The sequence below is a fragment of the Emydura macquarii genome, unplaced genomic scaffold, assembly GCF_026122565.2.
Source record: "Emydura macquarii macquarii isolate MOO-44397 ecotype Brisbane River unplaced genomic scaffold, CSIRO-AGI_Emac_v2 contig_2636, whole genome shotgun sequence".
NCBI lineage: Eukaryota > Metazoa > Chordata > Testudines > Chelidae > Emydura > Emydura macquarii.
This window is the reverse complement of record NW_027132773.1, coordinates 9,450,717-9,466,330: the sequence shown is the minus strand read 5'-3', so window position 1 is coordinate 9,466,330 and position 15,614 is coordinate 9,450,717. Positions and strand designations below refer to the sequence as shown.

The following is a 15,614-nucleotide window of genomic DNA, read 5'->3' as shown; positions in this document are numbered from 1 at the left end:
GATGTAAGGAGTAGAAATCAGATAGGAGGTATATATATATAGGAGGTATTTACTGGTATTTGGAGGTATTGCTGGAGGTATATAGGAGGCAATTACTGTCTATGTTTCTCTCCTACTCTGCCTTCTTACTGGGAAGGAGAGGACAGCACAGTGGATGAGGAGTCATTGTGGGGGTTTTTCCTAGGTTTTTTTCCAAGGAAGGCATTCACCACCTTCCTTCTGGGAGACCCAGAAAACAGCAGCAAAGAGGCAGAGTGATGATTCTGACGTCTTTAGGGCTCAGGTGTACCCAGCAACAAAAAAAAAAAAAAAAAGAAAGAGCAAAGTTCTATTCCAGAGCCAAATCTGCAGCTGCCTCCTAGTCTATCTATTTTAATGTTTCACCCCACTTCCCTCCACAATCACTCCCCAAATGGCCTGAATAGCCATGTGCTTCCCTTATATTTACTGATTCATCCTCACAACATCCTTATAAGATAGGGAAGTATTAACTCCATTTTACAGATGGGAAACTGAGTCACAGGAAAATTAAATGACTTGTCCAAAGGCAGTCTGTGGCAGACCCAGGGATTGAACCCAGTTCTCCTACATCTCATTCCAGTTCCTCAATTTCAAGATCAAAGCTTTGAAGATTCTCACATGCTGTTTTTCTCTAACTCTTCCATCTGTCCCAGTGATCCCATCTCTTACTGCCTGATCTCCACTCTTACTTCCTCCTCTTTTTCCTCAGGTTCCTTCCCCTCACAAGCATAAGCATGCAATGGTCTCCTTCATCCTAAAAAACTCACTCTTGACCCCAACCTATCATTCCATTTCCCATTAGCTCTCTGCTTCTAAAATCATTGCTTTAAGTTCCTTTCCTTCAACACCATCCTAGTTCTTTCTTCAATCTGCCTTCCATTCTTCCATACAACTATCAAAGTTTCTAAAGAACTCATGAGAGTAGTTGCAGGACTTCTACTCCATCTTCATCCTCCTTGACCATTTGGCTGCTTTTTTAACAGCTGATTATACGATTCATGAAATAGCATTCTTCCTTGCCCTCCTTTAGCGTCTCCTTTGGTGGAAACACCTCATTCCTCCTGCTTCAAAGATCCACTCTTTGCTCATTTTTCTTCTTCCTCTGCATTCTCTGTCTCTGGATTACGCTAAGCATTCACCTATTTCACCTATGCTATTTATGTCAATGAGTGACAAAGTGTACATCTACACTTCTGTCTCCATCCAATCCTGCCACTCAGTCCAGCTCTTTGACATCTCTTCATGGACTTCTCCTATCAACTTAAATTTAACCTGAGCAAAATGAAAATTATCTCCCCTCTCCACTCTGTCACTATCAACATGACCACTATCCTGAGAGTCACACAGGCCCAAAACCAGGGTGCCATCTTCAACTCTGTCCTCTCTCTAGCCCTCATAGAGCCAGGTCATGTCCAAATTTTCTTCCTCCACAATATTTCCAAGATCTGGCTTTTTCTTGTTGTGCACACTACTAGAACCCTCTTCTTGGCCCTTGTCTCCTATCTTCCCTACTGCCATTTTTTCCTTGCTGGGCTTCTCAGAATCCAAAACAGCCTCCCCCTCTCCCCACTTCCAAATGATGCTCTAAAATCTTCTTCCTAGTCCATTCCAATTATGTCATCCTTCCCTCTTTGACTATCTCCACTCAGGGCTGGAGTAAGGCAATCCAGGGCCCATCCACATGGAGGACACCCTACTTATCCCCATCCCTATGCTGTGGCTATGCCCTCATGCCATGGCCAGGCCCACCCAAAACCCCTCCTTGTGGTGGGAAAGGCCTCCTACACAAGAAGCTCTTGCTGGAATGCTGGGGGGGCCCCAACGCTACTACCTTTGTAGACCTTGGTCCCTATGTTCAGGCAGGATAAGTTCTGTCCTGAAGGAATGAGGAATCCGCCCGTTCCAACACCAATTTAGCACATGATGGAGTCATGCTAACAGAGCCCTTATCACACTTCACAGAGTCCCAAGATGAGGTGGTGAAGGTGAAGGCCCTTTCAGTATTAACAGCCCTGTAAGATGAACAGGTAAATCCACAGCTCTTGGAACTACTATTTCAGACTACAGGTAAACTCAGGCAGACATTGCTGCTTCAGTAACACTTGGTTTACATTCACAAGACTTCTGTAAAAACTTTGAGGACTAAAAGTAATTTTTTTTAATCAAAGGTACAATAGAGACATCATCACAGGACTCTAGGAACCATGTTCCTACGATCATGAACATGGTGTCCAGCCCTATCTCCACAAACTCCTTCTGTAAGCATCATCAGATTAAAGCTTTTTGTCCTCACATTTAAGGCCCATCGGTTCTCCATCCCTTTTTATTTATTTGCTCTTGTATATTATTGCATCACCCACTGACCCTTCAATGATCCCAGCCTTAACAACATAATTATGAACTCCTCCCACACTTTCTTCCAAATCACCCCCTCATGCATGGAAGACCTTCCCCAAACTAGTACAGAAAACTACTACTCTGTTCTCCAAGTCCCACATCAAGACCCAGTTAGTCTGCACTGTCAATAAGGAAATGCAAACTTATAATAAGGGCAGGTGACCCCTAGAGATTACTTGTACCTATTTTATTTCTGATCATTAAAAAAGCAAAAACCAAAACAACTGTCAAAAAACAACTGTCAATCACAATAAGCTAATTAGGCACCACATATTCTTGTCAGTGTTACCCACATTCTCCCTCATTCCCTGTTTGTTGAAACCACTTTGCCTCATCTCATCAAGCTTGGTTTACACTGGCAACAGCGGTTGACCAGGAGATGTGCAAGCTACATAACTTAGCTTGCATATCTCCCATCAACGTACTTATGTTCATGTAGTGCAGCGTCTTCACGGTGCTGCGTTGATGGGAGATGCCCTCCCATCGACGTTGCTTTACTCCATTTGGGGAGGTGGATTAATGGAGTCAACCAGAGAGCACTCTCCGATCGACTGAGTGGATCTTCAGAACCACTCAATCGATGCCGCTGCATCTATCCCTGTTGCCGCAGCAGTGAACACATATCCTTAGGCCTTGAGAGCTTCACGTGGGCACATGGTGGTCAGCCTGTGTGTAATACATTGCAGGATCAGGCTCTTAGATTGTAAGGTTTTGGAGCAGGAATACACTTTTACAATGTATTAGAATATTGCCTCACATAATGCTTAATGGCCTCTATCCAATTTGGGGTTTCCTGGTGCTACTGTAATACAAAAGCCACTGAACCATAACAAACAATGGGCACTAGCCAGATAAAATCCCTGCTCACGCCCTTAAACAATACCCGCTTGGTACAGATGAACAAAAGGAATGAATTACAAAATAAAAAAAGATACTATGTATGCTTCTTGTTCACACTTGCACAGTAAAAGTAGAGTATACTATTACTTATCTTGAGTAAATATTTTGCTAATTTTTTTCCCATGGGTAAACGTTATGTAATTTACCAAATCTTTCTCTGCAATAGCCTTCTGCTTGAGCTGCTGCTCTTCAATTTGCTTCTTGTCTTCTTCTGTTAATTGAAGCTTCTTTCCAACTTCTTCTGTTTCTTTCTGTTGTGAATTTTCTTTTGATGTTAGAGCCTGGGATAGATAGCATCAGCAATATTATTCAACTCATATTTCTCTCTCAAACACTCATAGCTTGCCTACATGGTGGCTTGTCCACACTAGGCCGAAGTGTAAATTCTAACATGCCCTAGTAGCTGACTCACTAACTGGCCTGTGTGGACTCCACTGATGTGCACTAAAAGTTCCCTAGTTTCAAACAATACTACATTAATGGGCACTAGGGAACTTTTAATGGGCACCAGCAGGTTTCATACTGGCCAGTTAATGTGCAGTATGCTGGTGCACATTAGAACTTACACCCCTTCTGGTGCGGACAAAGGCATTAACTTTGTTATAACTTAGATGCATATAGTACAATTTCTCACCATTAGAAATAAAAACATTTAAGGGGCTAACTCTTCAAAAAGGTACTAGGGCACTTCATAGTGTTGAAGTGTCTACCTATCACATGCTTCCATCACAGCATCTCTGTGAAGCATACCCTTTGATTTTTGTTAAAATATTCAGCAGAGAGCAATAAAATTCTGATTCTGATGTTCCAGTTTCTGAAGCACAATTGTAGCTTATTCCCAACACTGTCTGTATAATGCCAGCTGGAGCTGGTGTATCACTTTAGAGTTCATTACAATGTTTAAAGGGTAAAGACTGGTTTTAAAAATAACTTTTCCAAATGCTTCCAAAATAAGAGGGATATATTTTTGGATACTGAAAAAATTGTGTTTATCAAGCTCATTATAGTCAACATTCTCTCAAAGTACATTGCTTGCATGGTGGACCTACCACATATTTTTGATCCACATAGATCTCCTACCATGCTTAAACCCATTCACCACGCTTTCCAATTTGTATCACCTACAAAAATTAATCTGAGGCATAAATAGAGCTGCATTCAAGAATGCTGTCACCAGAATTACTCTGTGGCTAACAGAACACGTAAAGTTCTTCCGCTTATGAACAGTGTTACTATGTTACTTGTGCTGGACTGATCACAAACAAAATATAAACAAAAGAACAGACAGGAGAATGAAAAATGTTTGAGAAATCAAAAACAGGTTAGAAATATAACATGGTCACAATATTGGTATCCACAGATTTTTTCAAAGAGATTTATATGGGTTAACCCACTGTAGGCCACTAAGCTACCATTTCATTGATCGATGCTAATTAATTTGCAAAAAGTAGACCAAACTTCCTTAAAATCCTAGAAGAAAATATTGCTATGTACTAGAAGGATAAATATACAATTAACAAAGGGTTTTCTGGCATCATGAATAAAGCAACATATAAAAAAGGTGTTTATCAGACTTAGCAACAATCCACATTTCTTACCTGATCAATTTTCTGGAGTTCATTTTTTGCTTCAAAGTTATTTGGATCCCGTTCTAAAACTTTTTCATAATCTAAACAGTAGACAGAGGGACATCAAAATCCCGTATTTTTATATAACAGTGTTACAGGTGAGAAATTAGAAACTAGTCCATTTAACGTTCACCAGAATCTTAATTAACAGCTTCAAGTCATTTTGTGGTTCTACAAACCAAAATTGGCTAACTGGTGCACTGCACTAAGAATGCAAGATGTCACATAGAGTTTAGTATTCTAAGCCATTTAAAATGCAATTATTTCCTAAACTACCTGTCACTACTCTTCTTATTTAGACTTATATGGTATCCCCTTTCAACTTGCCAGATAAACTCGATCTGGCACCCCATTTGATTTCTTCTTGAAAATGGAAATCAAGAGTCCACTATAAACAAGGATAAAAATAAAAAATCTACAAAAAGAAACTTTAGTGTAGTAAGTATATGAATAGTTTGCATGTACTAAAATGATTGTTTAAAAAAAAATAAAAAAAAGACGAACCTTCCTTGGCCCCCTCAAGATTTTGCAAAGCAAAGCGAGCAGCTCCTCTCCTGGCATAAGCCTTTGTATAATTCTTATTCAGGGCAAGTGCTAAATTGCAGTCAGATTCGGCAACAGAAAACCTATAACAATACTGCAGATTAGTTATTTTGAATACACTTAGATTAAAAAGAAACATAAAATACGGCTCCATTTTAAGCTAACAACAAGCAGGCTGAAAATGCATATTACACAGACCTGTGGATCTTAGCATGATGAATAATATATTTATGGTGACAATTCAAAGCAAAATAAAATTCCAAAGAAAAAATTAGATACAGTTAGCCTTACTTTTTCATTCTAAAGAAAGCAGATGCTCTGTTTGTGGGCAGGACTGGATTGTACGGATCAGCATTCATCCCCTTTGTGTAACATTTTATCGCTTCATCATACTTTCCTTGTTGAAAGTACATATTGCCCTGTGTATTAAAAAAAAAAAAAAAGCTTGTTGTCAGTATGTCACAGTACAGTTTTCCTAAACAAAAATACTTTCTACTCACTTCAGTTCCATCTCTTAAGTCTCTTAATTTTATGGTGCAAAGAGAACAAGCATTTCATACTGCAAAACTCTGAGTTAAACATTCCAGTTTAATGTCTATTTCCAGGCATTGTTTTAACCTAGCATTAGTCTGTAACTTACAAAACATTTCTAAAATGATCCTTACCTTCCTACATTCAATAATTTTTATCATCCCTGTAATAAAAATGGTTTATTTTGTCATATGCTATTATTTTAAGGTCATCCAGCTAGTTAAAAGATTCAGCACACAATTCCCATGCTTGAATTCCCATGATTACTAAAATCTCTTCATAGATTACCAATGAAAATCCAAACAAGTGTCATAACATTTTAGCTTTCCAAGGTTAAAGATATCATGCCATAGTACCTTCTGTATTTACCTTTTATGTTCCAAGTTACTCTGAGGTCAAAATATTGTCCAAGTATTATTTGGAGAAATTTGGAGAATGGATGGGGAAAATAACTTATTATTTATCCTCCACGGTTATGGAAGTAGCTTTCTATCTGTATTCAGAAAGCTCAGTCTGGATTAGATTTTAAATCAACCAAGTTAGATTTTAAAGCACAATTTAAGACAGAATTGACACCACTTCGAATTGAGAAGCACCCCAAGAGCTGTGTATATTTTCTACATTAATCATGTTTTCTGCCAATAATACTCTAATATTAATTTACATAGCATCTTAAAACAAAATCCCCTACAGAAATAACAGTAGTATAGTAAAGAAGCCAATGTACAATCCTGTGAGGAATATTTGTACAACCCATGAGTCAAGATAAGCTATTCCAATCGATAATAAAAGAATAGTGTCCCACAAATAAAAAAAGTGGTCATCAGGTTAACTCATAAATGAGAGATGCTATGTATAAGATAAATTCAGAAGTGATGGAACTCTTGTTTTTTTGGATGGTTGGATCTAGGATAGTTGTCGGTACACAACCTTTAGAAATGAGAATGACATACAGATCACATTTTTTCCACTGTTAACAGCTTGCTGCAGCCTCAGACAAAACTGCCAATTCTACTAGCTACAGAATGGGTCCAGTGATCTCAGCTGCTGTTCAAGACAACAGACTCATACAGGTAAGCTGGAAACTCAGAACTGAGAGATAGTAGATCATAAACTTATATGTAATAAGTGAAATGGAAAGGCCAGGAGACTCACAATAGGATATGAAGATTTTTCAAGTCCAGCTAAGGCTGACAGTGATAAAGAATGGGTATCATTTGAGTTCTGTGCAGTCAAATATAGGGAGTTGGTGTTCCCATTTCAAATCCTGAGGAACAGGAGTCCAATGAAAAAAAACCCAAAACTTCCCATCAGAATTGGCACCCTTCTTTGAAGTCAACAGAAAGACCAAGGACAAGATCCATGGCCAAAGAGATTGAACTACTCTCTCCCTCCTAGATTTAGCTTCTTTAGGTCCAGGGTGAGGAATAGTGGCAAGGTGGTGGAGGAAACGGATACAGAACAGTATTTTCAGGGCTGTGCTGATATTTAAGATAGGGAGGTTCAGTCTCAATAACCTAGCCTTTTTAACAAGCATGAAGTTGACTCAAATGCTATGTGAAGATCAGGAGGGAATCTTCTCACTCAGAAGAGTATGATGAATCAGGGGCCTTTGGCAAAATGAAGACACCATATATCTTAGCTGAAATTGGAGGGGAGAGAGAAAAGAATAGTTACTTAAACTACAGTAACTGTGGTTCTTTGAGGTGTGTGGTCCACCCAAATTCCACTTCTGGTGTGCATGTGTCCCATGTACACAAGATCAGATCCTTTCTGCAGAATCTATTGGGGCCGCACGTGCCTGTGCTTTAAATATCTTGGTGCTGTTTCCTTCCCCGACCCCCACCCAAGAACTTCAAAGGCAGAACGGGCTCAACGATCCCTCAGATGAAACCTGATATTGCTTGTCAGCTTTTTTGGAAGTAGGTGCCATTGATGCTGGGGTCTGCCACAAGTTCACAGCTGGTTCTAACAAACATTCATTAATGGCCATGGCAAGCCTACAAGGCATGAAGGAGTGCAGGATACCTAGTAATCTGTGTGGCTTTTCCTACACTATCGCTACCAGAATTTCTAATGTACCTGCTGTGTGCCTTTAAAGCTCTTAGAAGGTCCTGAAGTCATCTGTCTGGCTAGGAGTAAAAGGAGTGACTGTCTCATCTGGCAAACAGAAGAAATTGCTGTTGGGAATAAGAATGTTTTCCATCTCCAGCTGCTGTTCTTCACTGTCATGGGCTTGTTATCATGGACTGTGAGACTCTATTAACTGAGCCTGCTGAATAGATCTATGGTGTCTTATAGGAGAAGGAGATCTAACTAAAGAGCAGGGAGTAGTGAGAGTAAGGGCAGTACAAGGTGTCCTGGAAGGTTGCAACATTGCATGCTGTAATACCATAGGACTGGAGGGTCATTGGGGTAGAAGTAAAAAAAAAAAAAAAAGTTCTCCTCAAGATTCCTGAGGTCTGTGCCTATAATGGCACTCTCTGGAATCTATCTGACCAATAAGGTTTATACAATGCAGATTGAGGTGTATGTGGAGATATCTTCCTACTATGCTCTGAAGGACACGAAGAAAATGAGTATACTTCCTTTAATGGGGGAGCTCCCTTGTCAAGTGTCCTAGAGGTCCTCCTATAACCCACAACAATTTAACAGACGAGTTCATCGGTACTTCCCACAATTTAACAGGTGAGTTCATCGGTACGATGGCCACATCAGGAGTTGGCAGAGGCAGAAGCACCTCTGCTAGCTGATGCAGATAGCAAAGATGACTCCAGTAGCCTGGTTACCATAAGACTATTTGGTACCTAAAAAGTCAGTGTTGGAAACATCTGCACTGTGGAGGTGAAGTCTAAGTCATAGGCTCTGACGTTATCTGTACTGAATGTGGCTGTTCCAATAGCAGTACTGAGAGAAGTGCAGACCATGGTTTCAGATGGTGCCACAAGTTCCTGGTGACCAACTGTGCCAAGGCATGAGAGAGACCTAGTCTGGGTTGCCAACTGCTTTTTTTGGCTCAGGGGCATAAGATCCTGAGTCATGGTGTGTCTGGTCTGTCTGTCTTTTTTGGTCACCAGGAAGGGTGATCCATGTTTGTACTTGACCCTGGAGCAGCACTGCTTCCATCCACTTTCAGACAACAGCTGGATAGAGGAGTTCGTCTGTCCTGCCAGACTCAGTACTCTTAGATCAAGGAAGTGCCTAGGAGCTCAATGCAGAGCCACAGTTCAACAGGATGCTCATTCATCTAGACTGAGGAAGTAGGACTTTTAGTTTCAGGCTCTGAAGAGGCCCTCATTAGTGCTCTAAATGTAGAGCTTAAAATGGGCCTCCCTGGCTTTGTGCATCCTCTTGGAAAAGGAACAACAGATTGAACACTTATCAGGATTCTGTCTCTCACCAAGGCAGAAGAAACACCAAAACTGCTCATCTTTAAACAACATAGCAACCTCTCAAGAAGGGCAAGTTTTAAACCCCAATGATTTAGTTTCAGCCATAGCAACTACGTACCAGGTACCAGAGTAACTTCAACCCTAATCTATACACAAATCTAATTTTTTTTTAGCCAATGGTGTAACAAAGTAACTATTAACTTACTACCCTAATAAACTATGTTAATTATTCTAACAACTGACAGTTCAGAGAAGAGTATATGGACACTGCAAGAGTTATGTCCACAGTCAGAAAGAACTGGGGGATAGTTGGGCCCATTGCTCCCTTTACATCTTTTCCAGGGGTCGGGGACTGTGTGTGTAGGGTGTGGGCATGGTCCCAATGGATACTGCTGTCCAACAGAATCTGTAATTGAGCACATGCTCACCAGAAGTGGAATCCATGTGGACAATGACTTGAAGCAGCCGCCAATGTTCAAATGTATGAGTCACTTTTTTTTTTTTTTTTTAAAAGGGTCATTTAATGTTGCAATAACCTTTTCTTTCTCAGCAAGAGCTTTTTCTTCATCTATATGAATTCCATCTTCTTCAGAGTCCGATTCTGGAGATAAGGAATCATGGGTACTATCTTCTTTGTCAAGTTCTTCAAGTATTTTGTCCTAAAAACCATATAAAATAAATTCACTTAGTAATGTTCATTACAATCCATGACTCCATAAAAATTATAACTAAATATACAGAGGACAAAATAAACATAGGATTTAAAAAAAATACTTCTCAATTATTTCTCCTACATTCTCTTTGTAGCTTAAAAGAGCATTTATTTAGCATTAACATAATTCTACATTTTATACTTGTGAGACAGAGCTTACAAATGTTGCTGGACAGTATTTAGTTTTGTCTTTATTTAATTAAGGTTGCAATTTTGCTCAGGCATTGGGGTCCACTTGTGCAGATCTCTATACAGCACTGGGGCCTAAAAATGTATGATTTGTAATTTTTGTAAGCTGATTTTGAAATATTGACAAAGGTAACGAAACAACTCCATGACAACATACACCAAAAATAATACAACTAAGTTATTCTACTTGGGTTCTTATAACATGCTCATTGTTACTACAGATCTTTAAACACTGCAAATGATGCTATGGATGGAGCTTAGTGACAACTGTACATGCAGTATAAAATTGAATATATAAATTTGAAAATATACACCATTATTTCTGAGACTAGAACGTAACCATAAGTTTACAAAAATACCTGTTATAGGCGAATGTCCATTCTACACTGGGCATTTTAGATTCCTATTCAGGGTTCTCTACTCAAGAAAGTATTTAAGCACATGTTTTAGTGCTTTCCTGAATCACCTTAATGAATTGTATAGCTCTTTGCAGCAGGGACTGCAGAGCATGTTTGAGATCACTCACTTGTAATCTGTAATCCAAACAGTAACATTTAAATTGACAGTGATAGAGTTAGTCCATATTCATTTTTAAATTTGTAAGTGACATAAGTAGTCATAATTAAATAAAAAGTTTTCACCCTCAGTTTTGATTATGAAATCATGATTTGTTTCACAATATTTCAGCGTACTCACTGCACTTAGTTTTAGCGAATCTCAGTTTATAATTTAGTAGTAGGAAAAGGTTTATTAATATACAAACAAGTTGCTAGAGCCCTGCAAATCTGTGGATATCTGTTTTATATCCGTGGATAAACATGGTCCGCAGATCGGATGCGGAAACAAATTGTGCATCGGGGCAGGGCTTTAAAGATGACCCTCTGCATTTACTATGTCTCATTCGTTATTTGCACAGCCACACTAAACCCATCACACATCAAAGAGGAAGTTCATTTTTACAGGGAAATATTTGTCAGACCACCCTCCACCCCACACACAGTGCCTATTCAACCATTTTAATCACTGACAACATGCTAAGCCTCACATAGATTCTACCCTTTTCTGAAGTGTCAGTAAAAGTTGGATGAGCTTAGTATCTTAATACTTATTCTACTGAGTATTTTATTTTTCAGATCAAAGTTTTAAAAGATCTTAAATTGCAAAATTCCATCATAAGAAAGTTAGTTATTTTTAAAACAACATTTTTATCTCAAAGCTACAGAAACATTAAAAAATTGTAATCAAAATTTAAAAAAAAATTTTAAATAGCCATCTGAACATCATACAGAAGCTGGAGATTTCAACTCCTTGGGTAAAGCTAACTGTGTTGCATTAGTCAGACATATCCAATGAGAAACCTGAGACTAAAATTCATAATAGGCATCCTACTGGTATCCTGAAGGTTTCCATTCCTTTTAAACACCGTTCTGTTTTCACTTCAGGAACCTAGTTAAGAAACACTATGCTAAAAAGACTTCAGCTCCAAAAAGCTTTCACAGGTTAAATTTGCTTGCTTCCAAATAATTAACAGAACGTGTGCAGCCTTTACAGAACAGCTTAATTCAATACATTTCTTGCATTGGTCTGGATGTTTACAATGTCAACAGCAGCAGAAGCACCATGAGCTCATGAACTCAGGTTGTTGCAGGTACTTTAGGAAATTAATTTTCTGAATATATTATTTTATCATCACAAAACTTATTCATACATTACAGTAATAAGCTGAAATGTCAAAATATTTTTTAAAAATATGTGTACTGCCTTTAAGCAATACCTCAATAAAAAGGCACAACAAAGATGTTAAAGATTTTCCTCACATGCTTTTCTCCTCCTCCTGTGAACTACCTCTTGTAGAATGATTTTACATGTAAAATGAAACACTTTAAGAAAAAATGGTTTTAAAAATAAAGACAAAAGTTTATCACAGAAGCTAGAGCAGAGCATAATTACTGTGGAATAGGACATACCTAATGTACTTAAATAAATAATAGTATCCTATTTCACATCTTTTCAAGGACCACTGTAAGCTGTTTGGAGCAGGTGATTGCTTGGCAAGAGCACAACTGCTGGCTAGGATGCTGTACACTTTCCTTCCTCCTCTGCCGTTTCTCAGCCTCTTCAGCAAAGTGATTCTCTACAAAACAAGCTGAGGCTTGATATAGGATGTGACACCATTGCGGTCTATTGCAGCCAGCTTTTCCCAATTCATTGAATCAATGCCTCCCTTCTTAAGATATATTTTCAGGGTATCCTAGTAGAGTTTCCTCAGTCCCCCGTGGATCTTCTTACCATGACTAAGTTGAGAAAAGAGGACTTGCTTTGGAAGACAAGTATCAGCCATCCGCACACAATGACCAGTCCAACAGCAAACTTGATGTTTCATAATCTTCTCAACACTTGTTGATGTTAGCTGCAGAGAGAATGCTGGCATTGGTGCAAGGGTCTTCCCATCCAATAGAGAGAATCTTCCTACGCAGGCGCGGCTGGTACCACTCTAGTTGCTTAAGATGGCTTCTATATGTTACCCATGTCTGACACCCATAAAGAATAGTGGGGATGACCTCTGCATTTTAGAGAAGAATCTTAGTTTCCATCTGCAGATGTGTGTCAATAAAGACACAATTGAGCAACTTTCTGAAGGATGTGCTGGCACAACAGATCCTATGCCCAATGTCCATATCAAGGTTGGATGCCTGGGAGAGGTGGCTACCAAGGTGTAAAGGGAAACACTCAACGTTTTCAGGGGTTCATCGCCAATGACAATTTGTAGTAGAAGGGTGTCAACCTGTGCTGGGGCAAGCTTGTGGAGCACCTTAGTCTTCCCAATGTTGAGGCACAGTCCTAGCGTATGACAGGTACCTAAGAAGAGATCTAGGGAGGATTGCAAGTCAGCCTTGGTGTGTGCAAGGATAGCAGAGTCGTCAGCATACTGAAGGTTGGTAATAAGAGTCCTGGCGGGCCAACCAAGCAGGCCTCTAGGCACTAATGCAATATAATATTAAACAATAGTATTAATTGGGTATGATGCATGAGATAAATGTGTATATAAAAATGAGTATGGCTGGAATAACTTACCACATCAAGCTTTCCCCAGGCTTCATAGTCATAAGATTTTATTTTGTTTTTTTTGTTTTCCTCAGTGGTTTTCTTTGAAGGTACTTTAGCTTTGTTCTTCTTCTTTTTTCTATATGTCTCATTTCGAATTGGTGGTAAATTCTAGGTAGAAAAACAGTTATTTCAGTGTAGTTTTATTTATTAATAACTTAATAGAGAAATAGTTATGAGATTTCTTTTCAGATGCGGTATGATAAAATTTACAATAAAATACTGGGGTGGGGGGTTAAACAAAAGATGATTGAAAACTGCGTGTCAAAGGTGAAGGCAAATTTAAGGTAGTAGAGCTTTTCTTACCATCAACAAATTACTGGCTTTATCTTTTAAAAGAGTCTGTAAACTTTAATACTCATAGTATTTTTGAAAATGCAAATTTTTGTGCATAAACATAAATGAAAATGCATAAGCCATTTCAGTATCACAATTTTAAGGTAAGATAGATTTAGGGAAACCTGAATCTAAAATTAAAATTGAGTCTAACACATTTAAAGGAAACCGTTTGTCAACTAGTACCACAAAAGACTCTGAAGTCCCGTTGACATCAGAGGGCTCCCTGCATAAGAAGGCAAATAGGATTTGGCCCTCTAAAAGTAAACTGATACTTTAGTTTAAAACTGTAAAAGAATTTAACAACCACTAAAATATGTGGAGGTACATGGTTTATTTCTATGCAGAGTAACTTTGTGTGGAATCCTGGCTCCATTGATAAATGGCATAACTCCCATTGACTTCAGTAAGGACAGGAATTCACCCTCTGCACTCATATGATTAATTAATATTTGTATGAAACATGCCACTGACTTTTTAAATGTTTTTTTTTCCCTAGAGGGGAAAAAAGGCATATGGAAATTTACAGAATCAGCACAATGAATTTTCCCAGTCAAATATGCATATTACAGGGTTTATTTTGCTCATCTTTTCTTTTTATCCAAAATATTATACATCTTTATTTATGTCTGAAGTTAAGGTCCAAAAATGAACTGAATCTTGTTTTACATACACAAGGAAGTTCAGCTATGGTAAACACCTTAATGTTTGTATTTTTAATATTGCATTCTAATACTTCCTGTTAGATTTATACTGCCCATAAGGATAACCTATTCATCAGTTTGTGGACAGCATCAGCATGAACATTATTTGAGTGGATCTATTCATAAGAGTAAATCAAAGAGGATTTGACCCAACGTAAATAAATACTTTATGCAGCAGGGTAGCATTGCATGTACTTTCATTATATATGTTGCTGGTAAAAAAAAAAAAAAGTGTTTTAGGAGAGACTGAGCTTCTTTATGGAATATCCTTGAGGAGCAGCAGTAACGTACCCCTAGATCAACTTTAAAATGAAAATCACTTTGGATCTTAATCTGTGCAAAGAAAAACAAAACTAAATGAGAAATTATTAAACAAATACCACCACTTTTTATGAATAGCTGTGTTAATATTGAGATTGGACTCCTGAATTTACCTCTTCTGGGACACCACTCTCTTTCCTCAGTTCAGAATCCATTTGCTTAATATCTTTTTCCCAGCTTTCTAATTCTCTCACAAAATCATGCAGCTCTTCAGCATTTTGCTTCATTTGCAGCTGTAGCTCCAGGGCTTTATTTGGTGAAGTCATTGTTACCTGTTGAATTTGGGGAAAAAATAGTTTTTTATGAGAATCAAAAGCTTTTACTGAAGGAAATTAGTTTCAATAAAATGAGAAGAAAAATCATGTCTGAACTTGACTGAATTATTTTGCATGCATGACTGAATCTTTCCACCAGTATAAGCAAAGACATTGTACGAAAACATAAGGAGGTGAGAAGAGAACAAGTTATTATATCTCTGGAAAATGAAGGAAAGTTGTTACTATTCTGACATACTGAAACATTTCAAAAGAAATACGTCATCTTTTTCATTACTGTGGACAAGGTGTATGGCTTCTTTAAAAAGCAAGCCAAGGAGATATCCAGAACTATGTGATCTTGTATTATAAAGGAAACATCCCTTCAGCAATTTTTCAAAACTTTGCAGTGTTACAATCTTGTGTGAAAAACAAGAAAATTGGCTTTTAAAAGTTAACATGTAACAAAAAATGTGCAGCTATAAAATGTACACAATTCTATATAGATGCTGCCTTGTCTCTGGATAGAGGCAGGAAATCTGATGAATTTAACATTTTTAAGTAGGTTTAAATATGTTCTT

The 15,614-nt window shown here is 38.2% G+C and overlaps 1 protein-coding gene across 5 annotated transcripts in view; it reads right to left on the bottom strand.

Annotated features, from left to right (window-relative positions):
* RPAP3 (RNA polymerase II associated protein 3) overlaps nt 1-15,614 on the bottom strand; it is a 37,494-nt gene that overhangs the window by 17,729 nt on the left and 4,151 nt on the right. For 3 of the 5 annotated variants that reach the window (XM_067564142.1, XM_067564143.1, XM_067564141.1), the window contains exons 2-8: nt 14,893-15,051; nt 13,389-13,529; nt 9,949-10,071; nt 5,781-5,908; nt 5,451-5,572; nt 4,917-4,987; nt 3,465-3,599 (exon numbers count right to left, since the gene is read on the bottom strand). In XM_067564142.1, coding sequence (XP_067420243.1) covers nt 3,465-3,599; nt 4,917-4,987; nt 5,451-5,572; nt 5,781-5,908; nt 9,949-10,071; nt 13,389-13,529; nt 14,893-15,045 — 873 coding nt within the window. In that variant the 5' untranslated portion in view covers nt 15,046-15,051. Of the gene's footprint in view, nt 1-3,464; nt 3,600-4,916; nt 4,988-5,450; nt 5,573-5,780; nt 5,909-9,840; nt 10,072-12,602; nt 12,724-13,388; nt 13,530-14,892; nt 15,052-15,614 lie in introns of those variants that run through there. The other 2 variants (XM_067564144.1, XM_067564145.1) reach the window with 2 other exon arrangements.